The sequence below is a fragment of the Myiozetetes cayanensis genome, unplaced genomic scaffold (genome assembly GCF_022539395.1).
Source record: "Myiozetetes cayanensis isolate MyiCay16 unplaced genomic scaffold, myiCay2020 scf41, whole genome shotgun sequence".
In the NCBI taxonomy this organism is placed as follows: domain Eukaryota; kingdom Metazoa; phylum Chordata; class Aves; order Passeriformes; family Tyrannidae; genus Myiozetetes; species Myiozetetes cayanensis.
This window is the reverse complement of record NW_026087643.1, coordinates 1,364-20,259: the sequence shown is the minus strand read 5'-3', so window position 1 is coordinate 20,259 and position 18,896 is coordinate 1,364. Positions and strand designations below refer to the sequence as shown.

Below are 18,896 nucleotides of genomic sequence, written 5' to 3'. Positions count from 1 at the left end.
GTCACAGGTCTCTGTAGTTTCATCAATAAATCAATTTATTTAAAAGAATATGTTACAATTAATTACACTAAAGTGACTTTTCCTGACCAAGAAACTGAGGAATGGGAACAGCAGGAGCAGCTGGAGAAGGGGAGGGGGGAGGGAGGGCTTTTTTATCCATTTTTTATCCATTATTTCTCCCTTTTTTCTGGGATTTTGGGTGGGGTTTTGGTCACTTTTCTGACTCACAAATGAAAAACACCCCAAAAGCTCCTGGAATTCTCTCCCATAAATCCATGTTTTGGACGGCAGCAAAACTGGGATGAGGAGGGGAAGAGTTTTCCCTGGATCCAAACTGGGAGCACTGGGAGGGTTATTGCTGAGCCCCAAAGGGGGGGTTGGGGGGTCTCAAACCTCTCCCAACATCCCCATTCCCGGTTTTTCCAGGGCCATGGAAAAAATCTCGCTCAAATCCAAGGAAAATGGCTTTTCCTGGATATTTTTCCTCCCAAGCCATGGAAAAATCCTGCTCAAAACCAGGGAAAATGGCTTTTCCACCTTAGTTTTCCTCCTGGGAGCTGCTCAGCTGCCTGGAATTGTGGATAAAATCTGCTCAAATCCAGAAAAAATGGATTTTCCAGGTTATTTCCCCCTCCCCCAAGCCATGGAAAAATTCTGCTCAAAAGCTGGGAAAACACCTTTTTCAACTTTTTTTTTGCCTCCTTGCTCCTCTACCCGATCCATGATCAGATCACCTCCCCAAAACCTCCCCTGCCAGGAGAGGCTTTTCCCTGGGATTCTACTTCCTTTTCGGACTTTTTAATCTCCAAATAGTGATGGATTGGGAGGAGAAATGGGGGTAAAAAACCCTTCCCAGAGGTGCTGCCACTCTCTGGAAATCCAAAGGGACGACTCCCATGGATCCTGGCCTGGAGCATCCCCAGGAAATGAACTTTTTAGGGGCTCTTTTTTACAGCTTTCAGAGGGATTTTTTCCCGCAGAAAACGACGCATTTTTTGAAATTCCAGTTGTAAAAAAACAAGGAGAAGCTCCTCCCCTCCCCCTTTCCCATCATTCCCCCGGCGTTTTCCCTGCCTTGGTTTTCCCTGTTTTCTCTGAAATTCCATGAACATGACGGGCACAAACGAGGTTTTCCTTAATTAATAATATTTAGTTGGGGGGGATTTAATTACACCGGGTGGGGGAAGGGGGGGTTAAGTGGCCGCGTCCCTCTGCTGTGACCGGACCAGCTGGAAAAGGTTCTGGAAAACAAGGAAAAGGAGGTGGTGAGGGACGGGGGGGGGGGGCTGGAGCTGCAGGAAAAGGGGATACGGTGCGGGGGAAGGAGGGATGGAGGAGGGGAGGTTGGGAATGGTCCGGATTCCAGTCTGGGATGAGGGGGGAGGCCAGGGAGAGCGGCACAGCTGGAGCATCCCCATCCCATGGGATTGTCCCCATCCCTCTGGAGTGTCCCAGTCAATCCCCCTGGATTATCCCAAACCCATAGGACCATCCCAATCAATCCCACTGGATCATCCCAAAGCCACGGGTCAGTCCTCCCACTGTTCCCAACTTTTCCACGCTTCAAGTTTTCCCACTGCTCTCAGCCCTCCCACTATTCCCAGCTCTCCCACTGCTCCCAGCTCTTCCCTGCCTCCAGCTCTCCCACTCTTCCCAGCTTTCCTACCACTCAGCCACCATATTCCCAGATCCAGACCGCCCTGGATTCCCAAATCCAGGCGCTCCTGGATCCCTCTGAGAATCCCAGAGCTTTGAGGGACACCCCAAACTCACACAGGAACACCTAGGGTGTTCCTGAATCGAGGAGATCCCTGGAATTGGGCAGGAAGTGGGACCAGACCCCAGACCCCTCCCTGATGTCCAAGGATTTGCTGCCAACTCCAAACTCCCCCTGGGAATTCTGGGGGAAATTCCAGCCTGGAAACCTTCTTCTCCCCCCTCATTAATTAAACAATGCAGGGTTGGATCCAATGCCAGAGCAAAGCAAAGGACAGGAATTTGGAGTGGTAATATGGAGGGAGAACAGCAAATCTATCCTTAGGGAGGCCTTCAAGGTCAGAAAGGGGGATTGGAAGAGCTTGGGAATCCTGGAAAACCATGGTGAACCATCCTCAAGGATGCCACGAGTCTCTAGGCTTGGAAAGAGGGATCAGAAGAGTTTGGGATTCTGGAATTTCATGGGAGAACAGCACATCCATCCCTGGTGGGGATCATATGAATCTCCAGGCTTGGAAAGAGGGATCTGTGGAGATGGAGAATCCTGGAATCCCATGGGAGAAGTGGCACATCCATCCTGGGGGGGATCCTATGAGTCTCTAGGCTTTGGAAGGAGGGGTTGGCAGAACTTAGGATTCCTGGAATTTCATGGGAGAATGAGACATCCATCCCTGGGGAGCTTCCAAGCTTGGAAAGGGGGATTGGCAGTTTGGGGTTCCTGGAATACTGTGGGAAAATCCCATGGGTGAAATGGCACATCCATCCCTGGTGGGGATCATATGAATCTCCAGGCTTGGAAAGGGAGATTGGTAGATCCTGGGATTGCTGGAATCCCACGGGAGAACCATCCACAAGGATGCCACAAGTCTCCAAGCTTGGAAAGAGGTATCTGTGGAGACTGGGAATCCTGGAATTCCATGGGAGAAGTGGCACATCCATCCCTGGGGGGGATCCTATGAGTCTCCAGGCTTAGAAGGAGGAATTGGTAAAGGTTGGGATTCCTGGAATCCCATGGGACAAGAACACATCCATCCCTGGGGAGCCTCTAAGCTTGAAAAGAGGGATTGGCAGAAGTTGGGATTCCTGGAAAACTACACGAGAACCATCCCTAAGGATGCCACTAGTCTCCAGGCTTGGAAAGAGGAAGACTTTGGGAATCCTGGAATTTCATGGGAGAATGGCACATCCATCCCTGGGGTGCTTCCCAACTCGGAAAAGGGGATCTGTGGAGACTGGGGATCCTGGAAAACCACAGGAGAATCCCATGGGACAAGAGCACATCCATCCCCAGGGAGCCAAGCTTGGAAAGGGGCATTGGCAGATCCTGGGATTCCTGGGAAACTCCAGCAGGGCCAGGACATGGCAACAAAGGCTCTGGGATCAAATCCAGCAGGAAAAGATCCAAGGGGATGGCAGGGGATTATCCATGGATGCTTCCAGGTAAATCCTGGAGCAGTTTAAAGGACCGGCTTTAAATCCTGCTTAGGATGAGCAGGAAAAAGGCCGGGAAAAGAGGGATATTCAGGAGCCCAAGTGGGGGTTACTCCCGCTCCCAGCAGTGCTTCGAGAGGGATTTAGGGATCCAGCATTCCAGGATAACATGAGAACCACTGGGATCAAGCCTCTGATCCCAGAAAAGGTCACACCCTTTCCACCTGCAGCTCCGGAGAAGGGATTTGGGAATCACAGCGCCACGTTCTGGGCGATCCAAAGCCAGGAAAAGCCTGGTGAATTCCCACCTCAAAAGCCAGGGAAGAAGCACAAAGTCGCCTCTATCCCGGGAAAAGCAGGAGGAGGATAGTCAGGTCTCCCTTCAGGAAGCCACTGGGAAAAGCCTGTGGAATTTCCTGGCAGGGGCCAGAGCAGGGAAGCAGGAGAGACGCCGGATCCGGCCAGGAATGCCCCGAATCCGGGTGTTTCCCGGTTACCTTGCTGCACATCCTGTCATTCCTGCAGTTTTCATTATCCTGGTCTGCTGCCTCCTCCTCCACCTTGGCAAGGGAAAAAATACAGGGAACACGGATCAAAATGGAGGGATAGGGGACAGTGAAGAGCCAGGATGGGCACTGGGAGGGATTCAGGGCCATCCTGGGATTCCAGAGCTGGGATGGGGTTCATTCCAGGGACAGGAGCAAGCAGGGGGATCCCAGGAAGGTCCCAGTTCCAGCTGGGACACGAATCCCAAATCTGAGATCCACAGGGAAGGCCAGGATGGATTCAGGTTGGGCATTCCCAGCTCCCTCCTCTCCAAGGGGATTCCTTGGGAGATTCCTGTTTTGGGGCTTTCCTGGAAAGCTTTTCCAGGTTTTTACTCCCCTGTCCCACTGGACACACCCAGAGGGGAGCAGAGATGGGCTCCCAGAGGAGCAGGAAAATTCCAGGTAGGGAGAAAGGGGTTATCCCAGGATTATCCCAAACATTCCCACCTGCACCAGCCGAATTTCCCCAGGATTATCTTTCCCAGGATTATCCCAAAAACTCTCATTTGGGCAAGTCTTTTCCCACAATTATCCCAAACATTCCCACCTGCTCTAGGTTTTTACCACAATTATCCCCAAAATTCCCATTTGGACAAGGGTTTACCCAGGATTATCCTTCCCAGGATTATCCCAAACATTCCCACCTGCACCAACCTTTTCCCAGGATTATTCCAAACATTCCCACCTGGAAGAGCCTTTTCCCAGGCTCACCCCAAACATTCCCATCTGGATCTCCTCATCCCCAAAGCCACAGTGTCCCAACCCCAGATCCCATCTTTCCCTCCCTCACATTCCTGGCATTATCCCATTCCTCCCCGGGGGGGTGGGGGGGAGCTGTTTTTAAGGCCCAGGAGAAGCAGAGGTCCCTCAGAAATCCCTGGAGAAGGGAAAAGGGGGAATTCTCACCTCCTTCCTCCACTTGAGCTCGCAGAAGACGCGCTCGAAGCACTCGTGCATGTAATTGAACTGCGGAGACACGGAGCGGGGATGGAGCCAGGGATCCCACATCTGGGACAATCCAGGGGATCCTGGCGAAATCCAAGGATCCCACACCCCGGGACATCCTGGACACGCCAGGAGATCGATCCTGGGAGGAGCCAGGAGCCCCACAGGGGATCCAGGGACAATTCAGGGGATCCCACACCCTGGGACAGCCATAGGGGATCTGGGGAAATCCAGGGGATACCACACACTAGGACAGCCACAGGGGATCCCAGGACAATCCAGGGGATCCCACACCCTGGCATAGCCACAGGAGATCCTGGACAATCCAGGGGATCCTAGACATGCCAGGGGGGCCAGAGGGGATCCAGGGATGATCCAGGAGATCTTGGACAAGCCAGGAGCTCCAGAGAGGATCCAGGAGATCCTGGGGCAATCCAGGAGATCCTGGACAAGCCAGGAGATCCTGGACAAGCCAGGAGATCCTGGACAAGCCAGGAGATCCTGGGAGGAGCCAGGAGGTCCAGGGACAATCCAGGAGATCCTGGACAATCCAGGAGATCCTGGGAGGAGCCAGAAGGTCCAGAGGAGCTCCGGGGAGGACCCAGCAGCTCCAGAGGAACCAGGAATTCCAGGGGGGAACTAGGAGCTCCATCGAGGAACCAGCAGCTCCTGGAATCAGCCCTGCCTTCCATCCCCAGGGATTCCTTCCCAGCCCTCCCTCCCCAGCACTCCTGGAGCCTGGGAGTATCCCAGGTTCCCTGCAGGGAACTGGGAGGTTCTGGTCTGGGAGTCAGGAGCTCCAGAGAGGAACCAGGAGCTCCAGAGGAATTAAGAGATCCAGAGAGGAACCAGCAGCTCCAGGGATGAGCCAGGAGCTCCAGAGGAGAAGCAGGAGCTCCAGGGATGAGCCAAGAGCTCCAGAGGAGAAGCAGGAGCTCCAGAGGAGCTTCAGAGGAACCAGCAGCTCCAGGGATGAGCCAGGAGCTCCGAAGAAGCTCCAAAGGAACCAGCAGCTCTGGAGATGAGCTCCAGAGCAGCTCCAGAGGAGGCAGCAGCTCCCGGGATCAGCCCTACCTTCCATGCCCAGGGATCCCTTCCCGGCCCTCCCTCGTGGAGCCCAGGAGTCTCCCTGTTTCTGGGGGGGTATCCAGGGGGTCAGGACACTCACGTAGGGGGTGAAGATCTTCACCCACCGCGGCTTCTTCTCCCCTCGTGCGTACTCGAAGCAAAAGGCCATTCCCTCCTCGTCCGTGTCCCAGCGCTGCATCTCCTCCCATGCGAAGGCAATCACCTGGTTCTGGGGAGACACACACAGGGGAGCCACAGGGAGACCAGGGGAGCCCCCAGGGACCCCAGTTGTGCCCCCGGAGACCCCAAGACTAACCCTGTGGATTTAGGGGGGACAAAGTCCAGGTACAAATCCAAGGCGTGAGGTCAGGGCTGACCCCAAGGACCCCAGTTGTGCCCCCAAAGACCCCAGTTGTGATCCCAGGGAATTGGGGGGATAAAGTCCAGGTACAAATCCAAGGTGTGGGGTCAGGGCTGACCCCAGGACCCCAGCTGTGCCCCTAGAGACCCCAGTTGTGCCCCCAGGACCCCAGTTCTGATGCCAGAGACCCTAATTGTGCCCCCCAGGCCCCCCACTGGTGCCCCTCCTCACCTCGAGCTGCCCCTCCTCGGTGCAGGCGTGCAGTTTGAAGTGCTGGATGCTGATAGCCGTGATCACGTGGCCCTTGCGCCGGGAGTCGCAGGAGCAGTGCGGGAACAGGATCTCGTTGTAGCCCTCACACGTCCTCAGCATGTTCAGGTACTGCCACACACACAGGCAGGCTCATTCCGGCACTTAAGCCCAGCTCAGCAAGGCTGGAGACCCCCCAAGTGGCCCTAGACCCTCAGCAAGGCTGGATCCTCCCTGAAACATCCCCAGACCCCACAGGGAACAGGATCTCTTTGTGCCACTCCCACATCCAGGTACTGCCCCACAAAGCCCAGGAGAGGGGACTGAGGCCTTCCCAAGGGCTTATCCCGGGATTTAAGCCTGGCCCAGCAAGGGGATCACTCACCATAACCATCTTCTTCTGCTCACAGAGCTTCTGTAACTGGTAGGATTTCTCCTCGGCTTTAATGTAGCCTTTCTTGACATCATCCACAGCCTTGGAGGCAGAGGGAAAAACAGGACAGAAATTCCAGGAGTTGGGCCTGGAGGAGCACCAGCCCTGCCCTGCTCCCACCCCAGCTGCTCGCAGCCCCAGTTCCAGCCCCAATTCCAGCGCCACAGAAGCTCCAGGATAGGATCTTCCCCCTGCCCTGAGCCCTCAAAGGCCTTGGGGGGCTTCAAACATCTACAGGGGCTTTCAAAAAAGGTCCCCTGGGAGGAGAGGATGGATTTGGGAAGGCTAGGATCTTGCTGAGGACACTCCAGGGACACAGATCTGGAAGTTTTGGCTGCTGGAATGGCGGCAGAAAAAGGGGTTTCTCCTTTGGGACTGAGCAGGTTCCTCCTCTCAGTTCCCAGGATTGAGCCACTTCCCTCCCAAAAAGGGAGCAAAAGCTGGAAAAATCCGGCCTGAGAAATGAAATATTTGATAACTGTGACTTTTATATGGATTTATATCCGAGGCTCAGCTCAGACAAGGAGGAGTCGGGCTCTTTTCCATCCCTGGAATTACTCAAATCCATGTCCCCATCCTTCTAATCCAAGACCCCATTCCTCAAATTCAAGTCCCCCTCCCTGTAACCGCTCAAATCCAAGTCCCTATGCTTCAAATCCAAGTCCCCATCCCTGGAACTGCTTGGATCCAAGCTGGATTCCCCTCCTGGACTCCCCAGAAACCTCGAGCTGCTCGTTCCCAGCACCCCGAAGAATTCCCAGCACATTGAGAGTAGCTCCAGGAGCTAAAATCTGTAAAAATCTGGGTGGGATTGAGCACAGCATGACTCGACCCCCTCCTCAGGAGCCTTCCCCAGGATAAAGGAACAGCAGGGACAGGGTGGGAGAGAGCAGCCGGGAAGAAAGGGACCCGGGAGGTTTATAAGAGCAGACTGGATGTGGCATCAGTGCTGTGGGCTGGGAACCACAGCGAGGTTGCATCAAAGGTTGGACTTGATGGTCTCAGAGGGCTTTTCCAACCTTGCTGATTCTGTGATTCTGTTATTTTGTGATTCTAAGATTCTACAACTCTACGATTCCAGGACTCTATGATTTTATGACTCTGTGATTCCATGATTCTATGATTCCATGACACCATGACTCCATAACTCCCCGACTCCATAACTCCCTGATACCATAACTCCATAACTTCATGACCCCATAACTCCATGGTCCCCAGGATCCCACCTGGTGGAAGAAGTACGCGAGGGCCAGGTCGTTGTCGTTGAGCAGCTCCTCCTCGGCGGGCGTGAAGAGCCACTTGCGCAGCGTCAGGCACGTCCCCGGCACGGCCGATGTGTAGTTCTGCACGTACAGCTTGTGGGGGAACTCATTGGGAGCCAGCTTCCGCACTGGGAAAAGCACGGGAGACAGGGATCAGGGCACCAGGAATGCCGAGAGAGCCAGAAGAGAACTGGGAGAACTCGGGAGGGGAGACTGCGGGGCTGGTGGGGCTGGGAGATGGAGTGTGTCAGGTTGGGGTTGAGGAGAGAATTCCCGGAAAGTTGAGGGGTTTAAGGAGTTAAAAATTCCCAAAATGTTGAGGGGTGTAGACAGTTAAAACCCTTCCAAAATGACCCCAAACCCCTCCAAAGTGACTCCAAACCCTCCAAAGTGACCCCAAACTCTTCAAAATTAACCCAAAATTACCCCAAACCCCTCCAAAGTGCCCCCTGTGGAATTGGGGCTGTGTTTTCCCAGTGGCCTTGGCAGCTTCAGGCCGGACTCCAGGATCTCTGAGGGCTTATCCAACCTCAGTCTCCCTGATTCCATGACCACACGCCCCCAAGGCCTGTATATTCCCCCAGGGGCCCTGCAGGAGCTTTCTCAGCCCCTTTTCCCTGCATCCCAAGGGTTCCAGGACTCACCAAAGGAGTGGTTGATCACCTCGAACAAGGCGAAGTAGTTGGCCGTGACACTGTCCATGCCCACCTTGGCAGCCACGGCCTGGAAAACACGGAAAACGGGATGAGCAACACCCAAACCAGCAGCTCTGGGGCCAAGTCAGGATTCCCAAGTATCCCCCAGCCACAGAAAGCCTGAATCCCACTCTTCCAGCAAAGCTAGGTGGGTTTTTCTAGGGATTAGAATCACCCCCCTCAATGGGTTTTAAACTTCACCACAAGGGACATATACTCAGGTCATGTGTCCTGATGCTTCCTAGCTGCAATTCCCAGCGGGAATGACGGGAATGGCTCCCTCCTGGGAATGTTACTCCATCAGCGTTCAGCCCCCTGCGATAATCCCACAGCCAGGACTCACCGAGGCCATGTGGAATTCCACAGGCTATGTCCCAAACATCCTCCCAAATCCTACCTTATCCCTGGGATCCCAGAGCTTCTGTTCTTTCCCAACCTTCTGTCCCTCCCTTCCAGCAGGATTTTCAGCTCCTTTTTCCAAAGGGTGTTTCTCTGCACCACCTCATTCCCCCCAAATCCATGGACCCAATGGATCCCAATCCTCCAAAAACAGCAGGAAAAAGCTCCCACTTTCCTGCGTTCTCCAGGTTTTCCCCTTGTTTTTCCACTTAAAACATGGATACTCTGGCCGTTGCACACCTGGAATCCAGTTCCTATCTTTAATATCCTTATTATCCTTAATATCCTCGACATCCACAAGGATTGATGCGTTGGCTGCCGGAATTGCTCTCGGATCCAACCCCTCCACCCGAAGCCTTTCCAGCTGGGGGAGGCTCTCCAGGAAAACCAGTTCCCAGCAAGTTAAAGAACTCCCAAGGTGCTCCAGGGAAGGTGTTTTGGCATCCCTGCCCTGTGTTGGGTGTCACCCGTGCCCAGGTGCCATCAGGACAGAGGCAGGTGGGGCGTTCCCAGCATTCCAGGGTGGGTTTTCCAGGTGAGGGAGGACAATCTTAAGCATTCCAGAAAAGGGAGGGCATTCCAGGTGAGGGAGGAGGTGCCTCACCTGGTACACCTGGTCAGTGGTGCTGTTCTTCTTCACCCGCACCGTCACTGTCGTCACGTCTGGCAGCGCCACGCGGAGCTCCACGTCTGACACTCCATTGTAGTTCTGGGACAAAGATGGGAAAAGATGCCCCTAAATCAGTGTCCTTTCCACCCAACCCCCACTGCTGGGCCTCAAACTCCAGCAGGATTGAGGAATTCCGGAGGGATGAGGAGTTGGGAGGAGGGAGACATGCTGGAGGAGGGATCTTCTCCCAGAGAACGGCAGGATGAGGCCTCAAGGGAGAGGTTTAGGTGGGATATTTGGGAAAATTCCTTCCTGGAAAGGGTGGTCAGGCATTGGAAGGGCTGCCCAGGGCGGGGGATGAGTCCCAGTCCCTGGAATTGTCCAGGACACGTGTGGATGTGGCACTTGGGGACAGGGATCAGTGGTGGCCTTAGCGCTGCTGGGTTGGACTTTATGGGCTCAGAGGACTTTTCCAGCCTTAATTCCATGGTTTGTTCCCATGGAATTCGACTGGAGCAGCCCAGGGAGGGCGACCCACCTCGTCAGACTCCGACAGGAATTCCTGCATGATGTCACTCTCGCCAATGACCCGGATGGAGCACACTGCGAGACACAAGGAGCGTCACTCCTGAGGGAACGGGGGGCCCTTCCCACCCAGGAACAGCCCCTGTCCCACCATCCTGACTTATCCTGAAGGGAATTCCTCCACCTGGGCCACCTCCCTGAGTCCCCTCCTGTCCCCTGGGTCCTCTTCTGTTCCCCGTGCCCCTCCTGCCCCCTCATACGCCCGTTTAAATCCCCGTTCTCCATGTTTCGGGCTCTCCCCACGAATCCAGAACCTCTCCAAGCCGGAGCAGCCCAGGCAGCCTCCCTGGCTCCCCTCTCCCACCTCCCAGGGCAGCAATTCCCAGCTGCCATGCTCCAGACCTTTCTCCAGGTACTCCTCCAGGCCCCTCCTGCGGGCATCCAGCTGCTGCTCTGACAGGGAGAAGGGCCACTTCCCGGGGAGCCGTGGGAAAGTGAAGTTGGCAAATTCCCGCTTGAGATTCTGGTGCAGGATGGCAAATTCCCGGTAGCGCTTGGAGCAGAGCTGCCGGCCCGCCATGTAAACATTGTATACCTGGGATGGGGGACAGGGAATGTTCAGGGAAGGTTTCAAGATCCCACTGGGACAGCCTAGACCTGCCCACCCTGCTGGGGACTGAGGAAAACAAGGAGGGTTTGGGATACAAGGAAAAATTGGGATGGGGAGTTAAATAAAGGAATCTGGGGAGATGGGGGATGGCCCGGCTGCTCCCAATACCCGGGAGCCTTGTGAGCCCCAAAAATTGGGATTGAGGATCATGGATACTTCCCACGAGACACAGAGAGACCCCAAAATGAAAAATTGGGATGGGGAGTTAAATCGGCATATCCCGGGAGACAGAGGATGGCCCGGCTGCCCCCACTGTCCAAGAGGCTTGGACAGCCCCAAACCTTGGGACCCAGGATCACGGATACTTCTGACAAGAGACAGAGAGATCCCAAACTCCTTGTGTTGCATTGAAAGCCCCAGATCTCAGGATTCAGGATCAGGGATACTTCCCACGAGACACAGAGAGATCCCAAACTCCTCGTGTTGCAGCCCAAGCCCCAAATCCTGGGACTCAGGATCATGAGACACAGAGAGATCCCAAAGTCTTCATTTTGCATCCAAAGCCCCAAATCTCAGGATTCAGGATGATAGACACTTCCCATGAGACACAGAGAGGTTCCAAAACAAAATATTGGGATGGGGAGTTAAATAAAAAAATCCCAGGAGATGGGGGATGGCCCAGCCGCTCCTGATATTCGGGAGCCTCATGAGCCACAAATCTCAGGATTCAGTATCATGGATACTTCCCACAAGACACAGAGAGATCCCAAACTCCTGCTTTTGCATCCAAAGCCCAAATCTTGGGATTCAGGCTCATGGACACTTCCCCCAAGGCACAGAAGGGTGGATCAAGCTTCCCATTCCGGAAGGATCCCTCTCATCCCAGGAGACACGGAAATCCCTCAGAAATCTCCCAAATCCCCTCCCGTCCCAGCAGAAAGGCCCCGAATTATCCCTCAAATTCTCACCACGAACTTCTCGCCGTTCTGCTCCACGTGTTTGTAGGTGGGGATGGAGATGGGCACGGCCTGTTTCTCCGTGTAGTCGTAGAAGGATTGGCCCAGGGAATCCTCTCCGGGATCCAGGCTCTCAGCCTCGTGCGGGGGCACCGACAGCACCGTCAGGATCAGCTCCTTCTCCCCGGCCCGGATCAGATCCACCACCTGCTTGTGGGTGGCCCCTTCCACGTTCACCCCGTTCCTGGGGAGAATAAACACCCACAGGTCATCCCAAAAGCACATTCCCAGGGAATTCTCCACTCAGAAAGTTGGGGGGACTCCATGGAATTCCCTGGTTAGGCTTGAGGTTCAGTTTTCCCGCTGGTGGGTTTTTGGGTTAGGAGGGAACAGGTTCCACTTGGAGATAGGGAGGTACCTGGAAGGTCTTAGGAAATTTAGAATATTTTTAGGATATTAAGATGATATTTAATATATTTAAGATATTTTTTGGATACTTAGGAAATTTAGAATATTTATGGTATTTAGGATATTTAAGATATTTTTAAGATGCTTTTAAGATATTTAAGCTATTTAGGATATTTAAAATATTTTTAACCTATTCAGGATATGTAAAATGTTTAAGATATTTTTAGGATTGGAATACGGGAAAATAGGAACATTGGAGCTCAGGGATATTGGAATATAAGGATATTGGAAAACAGGGACGTAGGGATATCAGAACACTGGAACATAGGAGCATTGAACTGCAGGAATATTGGCACAGGAAAACACGAATACAGGGGTGTTGGAATATAGGGATACTGGAATGTTGAAATACAGGTATACAGACTATTGGAATATTAGAGTACGGGAATACAGGAACACAGGGATAGTGGAATACAGGATACTGGAATTCAAAAATACAGGATATTGGAATACAGGAATACAGGGATATTGGAATCGAGGGATTTTGGAATACAGGAATACAGAGTTATTGAAATACAGGAATACAGGAATCTTGGAATACAGGAATAGAGAGACACTGGAATATACGGATATAGAGATACAGGAATACAGGCATATAGGACACCGGAATACAGGAATACAGGGATATAGCATATCGCAATATAAGGCTATCGGAATACTAAAACATAGGAACAGGGCTGTTGGAATGCAGGGCAATTGGAATACAGGAATATTGGAAACCCTGGAATACTGGGATATTGGAATGCAGGGCTACTGGAATATTGAAATATTGGAATCCTGGAACATCTGGCAGTGCCACAGCACCTAGGGACAAACCAAAGCCACTTCTCCCAGGGAATACACAGATAGATAAACCAGGAGGGAATTCCCGCTCCATCCAGCTGCCGTGATCCCCGTCCACAGAGAGGGACACCCAGGACACGGAAACCTCCTCATTAACCATCATTAACACAGCAATTAATTAATCCCCACCCACCCTCAGGCGGGTCCTCACCCGTCCTGGGCCTGGAATCCCAAAATTCCAGCCCCAGGCTCCAAACCCACCTCGAATTCCCAAGCCAGCACTTGGAGCGTTCTCAAAACGCTTCGTAATGAGGGAAGATGTCAGCCCAGCACCCCCAAAATCCCCCCAAATTCCGCCCCCCCCCCAGCCCCAATACACAGACACTGCTCATCCAGGTGCAGAATTCCATCTCCCTCTCGGTGCTCCTCCCAGGCGGAAAAAAACAAGGAGTCGGGAATTGGGTCAGATGGGAAAGAGCAAAATCCCAAGAGGGATTTCTGTGGCCATGGGGGTGAGTCCAGGCAGCTCCTGAGAGCCACTGCTGCCCTTCTGAACATTCCTGCTGCTTGGAAATCCCTGGAATTAACTGGGAATGGGGCTTTTGCCAACCTGGCATGAAGTAAAACTCCAATAGGATCTGGAGGAATCCTTAAAAAACCCACCCCGAAACCCCACAAGGTAAAGGGAAAACCTCTCCAGGAGGGTCCTCATGTTGGAATTTGGGAATTTTATCCCTAAAATTTCCTCCCTGCCCTCCCCAGGAGGGTCCTCGTGTGGAAACCCAAGGGGTTTTATCCCTAAAAATGCCCCCCTGAGGTCTCCAAGTTGAAATTTGGGATGTTTATCCACAAAAATGCCCCTATGCCCTCCCCAGGAGGGTCCTTACACTGGGATTTGGGAATTTTATCCCTAAAATTTCCCCCCTGACCCATCCAGGATGGTCCCAAATCCCCAGTGCCCCTCAAACCTAAGGTGGGGGAAGGACGTCCCCCCCTCCTCACCCCTAGTAAGGGCTACCCAACGGCCCCCTTCCCTTTGCCCTAATCAGAGACCCCCAAAACTTCCCCTCGGAACCCCCAAAACCTCCCCAGGGGACCTCCAAAACCTCCCCAGGGGAGGGAGGAACAAATCAGCCCCCCAACTCCCTGCTGAAGGGGGTCCAGGACTCCCCCAAAGCCAGACGAGTCCCCCAGTTCAGGGCCTCCTCAGGACCGCCAGCAAGGGGTGGGGGGCTCAATTTGGGCTCAGTCCCCTGTCCTCAGGACCTCTCAATCCAGGGCCCCCTGAAGATCCCCACAAAGCCCCAGTGAGGGGTGGGACCTCAATCCCCCCTTCTCACAACACCCCCAGTAAGGCACCGTCAGGACCCCCCCAAACTCCCACTGAGGGGTGGGGGTTCAGTTTGGGCTCAGCACCCCCCCCCCCCCTCCTCAGGACCCCTCAGTCCAGGGCCCCCTCAGGCATCCCCCAAATCCTCAGTGAGGGGTGGGGGGGTCATCCCCCCCTCCTCACAACATCCTCACCAAGGGACCCTCAGAGTACCCTCAGGACCCCCCCAACACCCTTCAAAACCCCCTCCATCACCTCCCTCGTGCTCCCCACGGTCGCCCCCTCCCCGGGTAGGGTCTGGGGGCTCTGGGGAGGTGTGTATGTGCGTCTGTGGGGGGGCTGTGCAGGGGAGATCGGGTAGGGGGTTGGAGGTATACGGCGGAGATGGGCAGGGTCTGGTGGTTTGCGGGAGGGTCGGGCAGTGTGTAGGGGGCTCTGAGAGCAGTGGGCAGTGTGTGGGGGTCCGTGGGGTGACGGTCCCCCCTCCCCCGGGGGGCTGTGCGGGGGGGTCGGGCAGGGCCGCGGGGGACTGTGCGGGCCGGGGGGCTGCGGGGTGGCGGCCCCCCCGTACTCACACCTCCAGGATGCGGTCCCCCTTGCGCACCCCGGCGCGGTCGGCGGCCCCTCCGCCCAGCACGGCGCTGACGTGCTGCAGCGGCGCGTACAGCTCGCCGTTGATGCTGCGCAGCTGCCCGCCCTCGCTCACTTGCCCGCGGACGTTAAAGCCGTAGCCGGACTCGGACTTGACGATGCGGACAACGCGGGGCCCGCCCGGGGGACCCTCCCCGGCCCCGTTCCGCGCCCCCGGCCGCGCTTCGCCCTCATCGTCCGCCATCTTGGCGTCCGCGCACGGCGCGCGTCACGCGGAACGGACCTCGCCGGCCGCCGTAGGACGCGCCGGCCCCCTTTGGCCGCCGGGGGTGCTGGGAAATGGAGTCCCGGAGAGGGAGAGGACTGGGAACACTCCCTGGCCGCGGGGGGTGATGGGAAATGTAAGCGGGGAGGGATGGGAGCGCGTGGAGAGCGCGGAGCATGCGCGAAGGGGGTGGGAATGGCGGGGTTGCCATGGGAACGGGGAATTGTTGTCATGAGAACGGGGCGTGGGAATGGGAGTGTTGCCATGGGAATGGCGGGAAGGGTTAAGGTTATGTTTAGTCTTTTTTTTACAGACATTTGCCACCTTCAGAGGAGGCACTAATCCCCACGCAGCTGAGCAAGGGCTGCGGGGAGTGCAGCAGGGTGCAGCGAGCTGGGGCGGGGCTGTGACTCAGGGGAGGGTGTGCGCAGTCCCCCAAAACCCGCACCCAACCCCAGCCCAAAAGAACCCCAGAGCCCAGAGCGAAGCACCACGAGCCAGCGCAGGTCCCGTACCCCGCCTGAGAACAGCCCCTGCCTCGTGCTCGCTCCGGCAGCGCCCCTCAGCTGGCGCCGGCCCCTTTCCCTGGCTCGCCTGTGGTTCCATGCACCCTTCTGTCCTCTCCCATGCGAGACAGCCCCAGATGTGGGCAGTGAGGATGACAAAGGGGCGCGACAGCCCTAGGTGTGGGCAAGTGAGGATGACAAACGAGCGCGACGGCCCCAGGTGTGGGCAGTGAGGATGACGAGGGGTGGACCCTGCTGAGTGGTTATCTGGGCCACTTTTTGAAGGGAGCTTCTGCAGGGGAGCAGTCAATTCCGGGGAGTCTCTCAAGGAGTAACGGTGAGAGCATCTCGCCGGGGCAAGCACCTCAGGTACCTGGATCATGGCTCCCTGGCAGGTTCTCTGGTCGGATTCCTCGGCAGCCACTTGGCAAGACCCGGAAGGGCCTCGGTTGTGTTATAAGTAAAATGAAACTGAGCTGAAATACAGTAATAAAATTTATTAAAGATTTATATAAAATGCAAATAAGCAAAACAGCATGCTGGGCGGCCAGGGAGACCCCTGCTCCACTCACAGCCCACAAGCGCAGTAGGCAAAACCAGTAATTTTTATTCTCTTATTAGTTTCCCTCTCATTGTTACTTGTTGTCCCCTTATTGGATCTGAGCTTGCAAATTTGGTTCTGGTTGGCTTCTCCTTCCTTGCTCATCTTAGTTGCCAGGTGCTTTCCCTCTATAGTTCCAATCAGTCCTTAGACCTTGAGGCCTAGTGTGCAGGCATCTCCAGATGTCCATCTTGGATACTCTGTATCGTTTCGGTTTCTGACCCTTGGATCCTTGTCCTTCCTTTTGTTACTTTATGCGTGTTGTGAGACAATAAGCTTTTTAGAAAAATAAGATACAAAAATATCTACTTAACAAGGCACAATAGTCTGTCATTCTAGCTTAAGAACTGCAAACTACATGCTTATCAGCTTACAATAATAATGGCCAGTCTTCACGAGCGAAGATCCGGGGAAGGTCTTTACACCTTCCAGCCTGCGCATTGGATTTTTTAGGTGAGACACAGTGTGCGCAGAACTGAGCCCACCCTTCCTAAGGTTCATCTGCCGGGGCCAAGTGAGCTTGGACGGTGGCATCGAGGTCCTTAGGACGTAGGTGGGTTGCCTTTAAGGGCTAACGAGCTCCACCTGCCTAGGAGTGTCCCTGACCTGGAATCGAACCCAGGCCTCGGCGGTGACAGCGCTGCGCCCTTAACCACTAGACCACCAGAGGCTCCATCAGCTTACAATGCTGACAGATTAATGAACCATTCTACAACTTACAGTCTCTTACCCGTAACAGAACAGTGATTATAATAACATATATATATATAAGAATATAACATGCACTACAATTTAATGAGTAAACAATTATTACTAATTTGATGAGTAAATTAAACCATTACTACTCATTACAGTTGTGTAGGGAACAAAACATGGAATGGGAAAGCAAAGCAGGGGAGGTTCTGATTTCAGAGAGAATCATTGAATTTTCTCTTTCTGCAGGGACACTGAGCCGGTCCAACTGGGGCAAGAAGAACAAGTGGGCCGTGAAGGTTTGGAGCAGTCTGGAAGGTTCCTCGTGCCCAAAGGATCCTGGCAAGTGCAGCCCTGGAAGAGCACAGAATAATGAAAAGTGCCTCAGTTCTCCTGAAGCTCAACTTTGTAAAATATTCACGAAGATAGAATTCTACTGTACTGAGCTGTTGGGTCCCAAATAGTCTTGGAGGGAGAGGCAGAAACTCCCACTGCTGCTGGGGCTGAACTGCTTGCAGTGACCAGGTAGGACTCGACCCTGATGCCTGAGTGCTCTACAGTCCCCCAGGATGGATCAGCCCCTGGCTCCATAACTTGAGGAGAGGGTGTTCCTGCAAGCCCAGTTGCTGTGTTGTGGTCCTGTGTGCACCTCTTACCCTGGCCTGCTGTGAATGTCTTTGTGTTGCAGCTCAATACTGTCCCAATAAAGTGGTGATTGTGTGATTTTGGTGTCAGTTCCTCTCCATTCCTCTCCCCTCTTCCCCTTGCCCAGCAGCTGCATCACTGACTTGTGCCTAAATGAACTCTTGCCCTGCAGCAGTTCTCTGCTGTTCTCAGAGAGGGTGGAGCTGAGGCCCCTGAGCAAAGGGCAAAAGGCTCCATCCAAGCCAGGCCCGTGCTCCCCCTCTGCATTCCTGCAGCATCCTGTGTTTGCAGTTGCCATCACTGCTGGACATGACAGCCCGTTCCTGAACAAACCCCTTTCCTGTTCTCTCTCCATGTCTCCCCTCCATGTCTCCCCTCCTCTGATGCTCCAGAGTGCCAAGGCCCCTGTTTTTGAGGGGCATTCCTGCTCTGCTGTTCCCCCCCCAGTTCTTTCTAAATCAAGAGCCAGGAGCCCCAAGTGCAGAGAGGGCTGCAGGGAATAAGTGGCAATGCCTGCCTGTGTCTCCCTGTGTTCCCTGCAGTTCTCCTGCCTGTTCTGCCCTGGGCTGGAAAGCCCTGCCTGGCCTGTGTTTCTTGGAGGAGAGTGATGTTATTCCATTTGTCTAAAAGGTGTGTTCATGGGCACTCGTTTTCTGACAGGCACTGCCATTTTCCTGTTGCCTTTCCCAAGTTTTCCCAAGTGCTGCCCTGCATAGGCCTTGGTATGCTGAGACAGTGATTGCCAGGAGGAAGGTGAGCCTTGGCCTCAGCTGCCCAGCTCAGGGGGGTGGGACAGAATTGGGGTGAGGTCACCCCTGACCCTCTTCTTTTCCAGGCTAAGCAACCCCAGCTCCCTCAGCCTCTCCTCACAGGACTTGTGCTCAAGTCCCTTCACCAGCCTAGTTGCTCTTCTCTGGACCTGCTCCAGCACCTCAAGGTCTTTCCTGAACTGAGGGGCCCAGAACTGAACACAATACTCAAGGTGTGGCCTCACCAGTGCTGAGTACAGGGGAAGGATCACTTCCCACATCCTGCTGGCTACACTGTTCTTGATGCAGGCCAGGATGCCATTGGCCTTCTTGGTCACCTGGGCACACTGCTGGCTCATGTTCAGCCTCCTGTCAATCAGCACACTCAGATCCCTTTCTACCTGGCTGCTCTCCAACCACTCTGTCCCCAGCCTGTAGCACTGCAGGGGGTTGTTGT

The 18,896-nt window shown here is 54.4% G+C and overlaps 1 protein-coding gene across 3 annotated transcripts; it reads right to left on the bottom strand.

Annotated features, from left to right (window-relative positions):
- Positions 1–12: 12 nt before the first annotated feature.
- Positions 13–15,243, bottom strand: SNX27 (sorting nexin 27). Of its 3 annotated transcripts, none has more exons than XM_050330573.1 (13): positions 14,965–15,243; positions 11,821–12,052; positions 10,645–10,837; positions 10,256–10,320; positions 9,712–9,816; positions 8,658–8,736; positions 7,978–8,141; positions 6,704–6,793; positions 6,301–6,450; positions 5,809–5,937; positions 4,602–4,661; positions 3,645–3,707; positions 13–1,241 (listed from the first exon to the last, which is right to left on the bottom strand). In XM_050330573.1, exons 1-13 carry the CDS (start codon positions 15,222–15,224, stop codon positions 1,194–1,196), a joined length of 1,638 nt encoding a protein of 545 aa, XP_050186530.1. In that variant the 5' UTR covers positions 15,225–15,243; the 3' UTR covers positions 13–1,193. The 3 variants fall into 3 exon arrangements, with proteins under 3 accessions (XP_050186530.1, XP_050186533.1, XP_050186531.1); XM_050330576.1 differs by having other exon boundaries at positions 15,100–15,228; XM_050330574.1 differs by lacking the exon at positions 3,645–3,707 and having other exon boundaries at positions 14,965–15,228.
- Positions 15,244–18,896: the final 3,653 nt, after the last annotated feature.

What these genes read in the sequence shown, in the direction of transcription:
- SNX27 (XM_050330573.1), bottom strand. Translation starts at nt 15,224, where the DNA reads ATGGCGGACGATGAGGGCGAAGCGCGGCCGGGGGCGCGGAACGGGGCC. An exon ending in TCGCGTACTTCTTCCACCAG is followed by an intron (nt 6,794 to 7,977) that starts GTGGGATCCTGG and finishes TCTGCCTCCAAG; the next exon opens with GCTGTGGATGATGTCAAGAA. An exon ending in CCGAGGAGGGGCAGCTCGAG is followed by an intron (nt 5,938 to 6,300) that starts GTGAGGAGGGGC and finishes GTGTCTCCCCAG; the next exon opens with AACCAGGTGATTGCCTTCGC.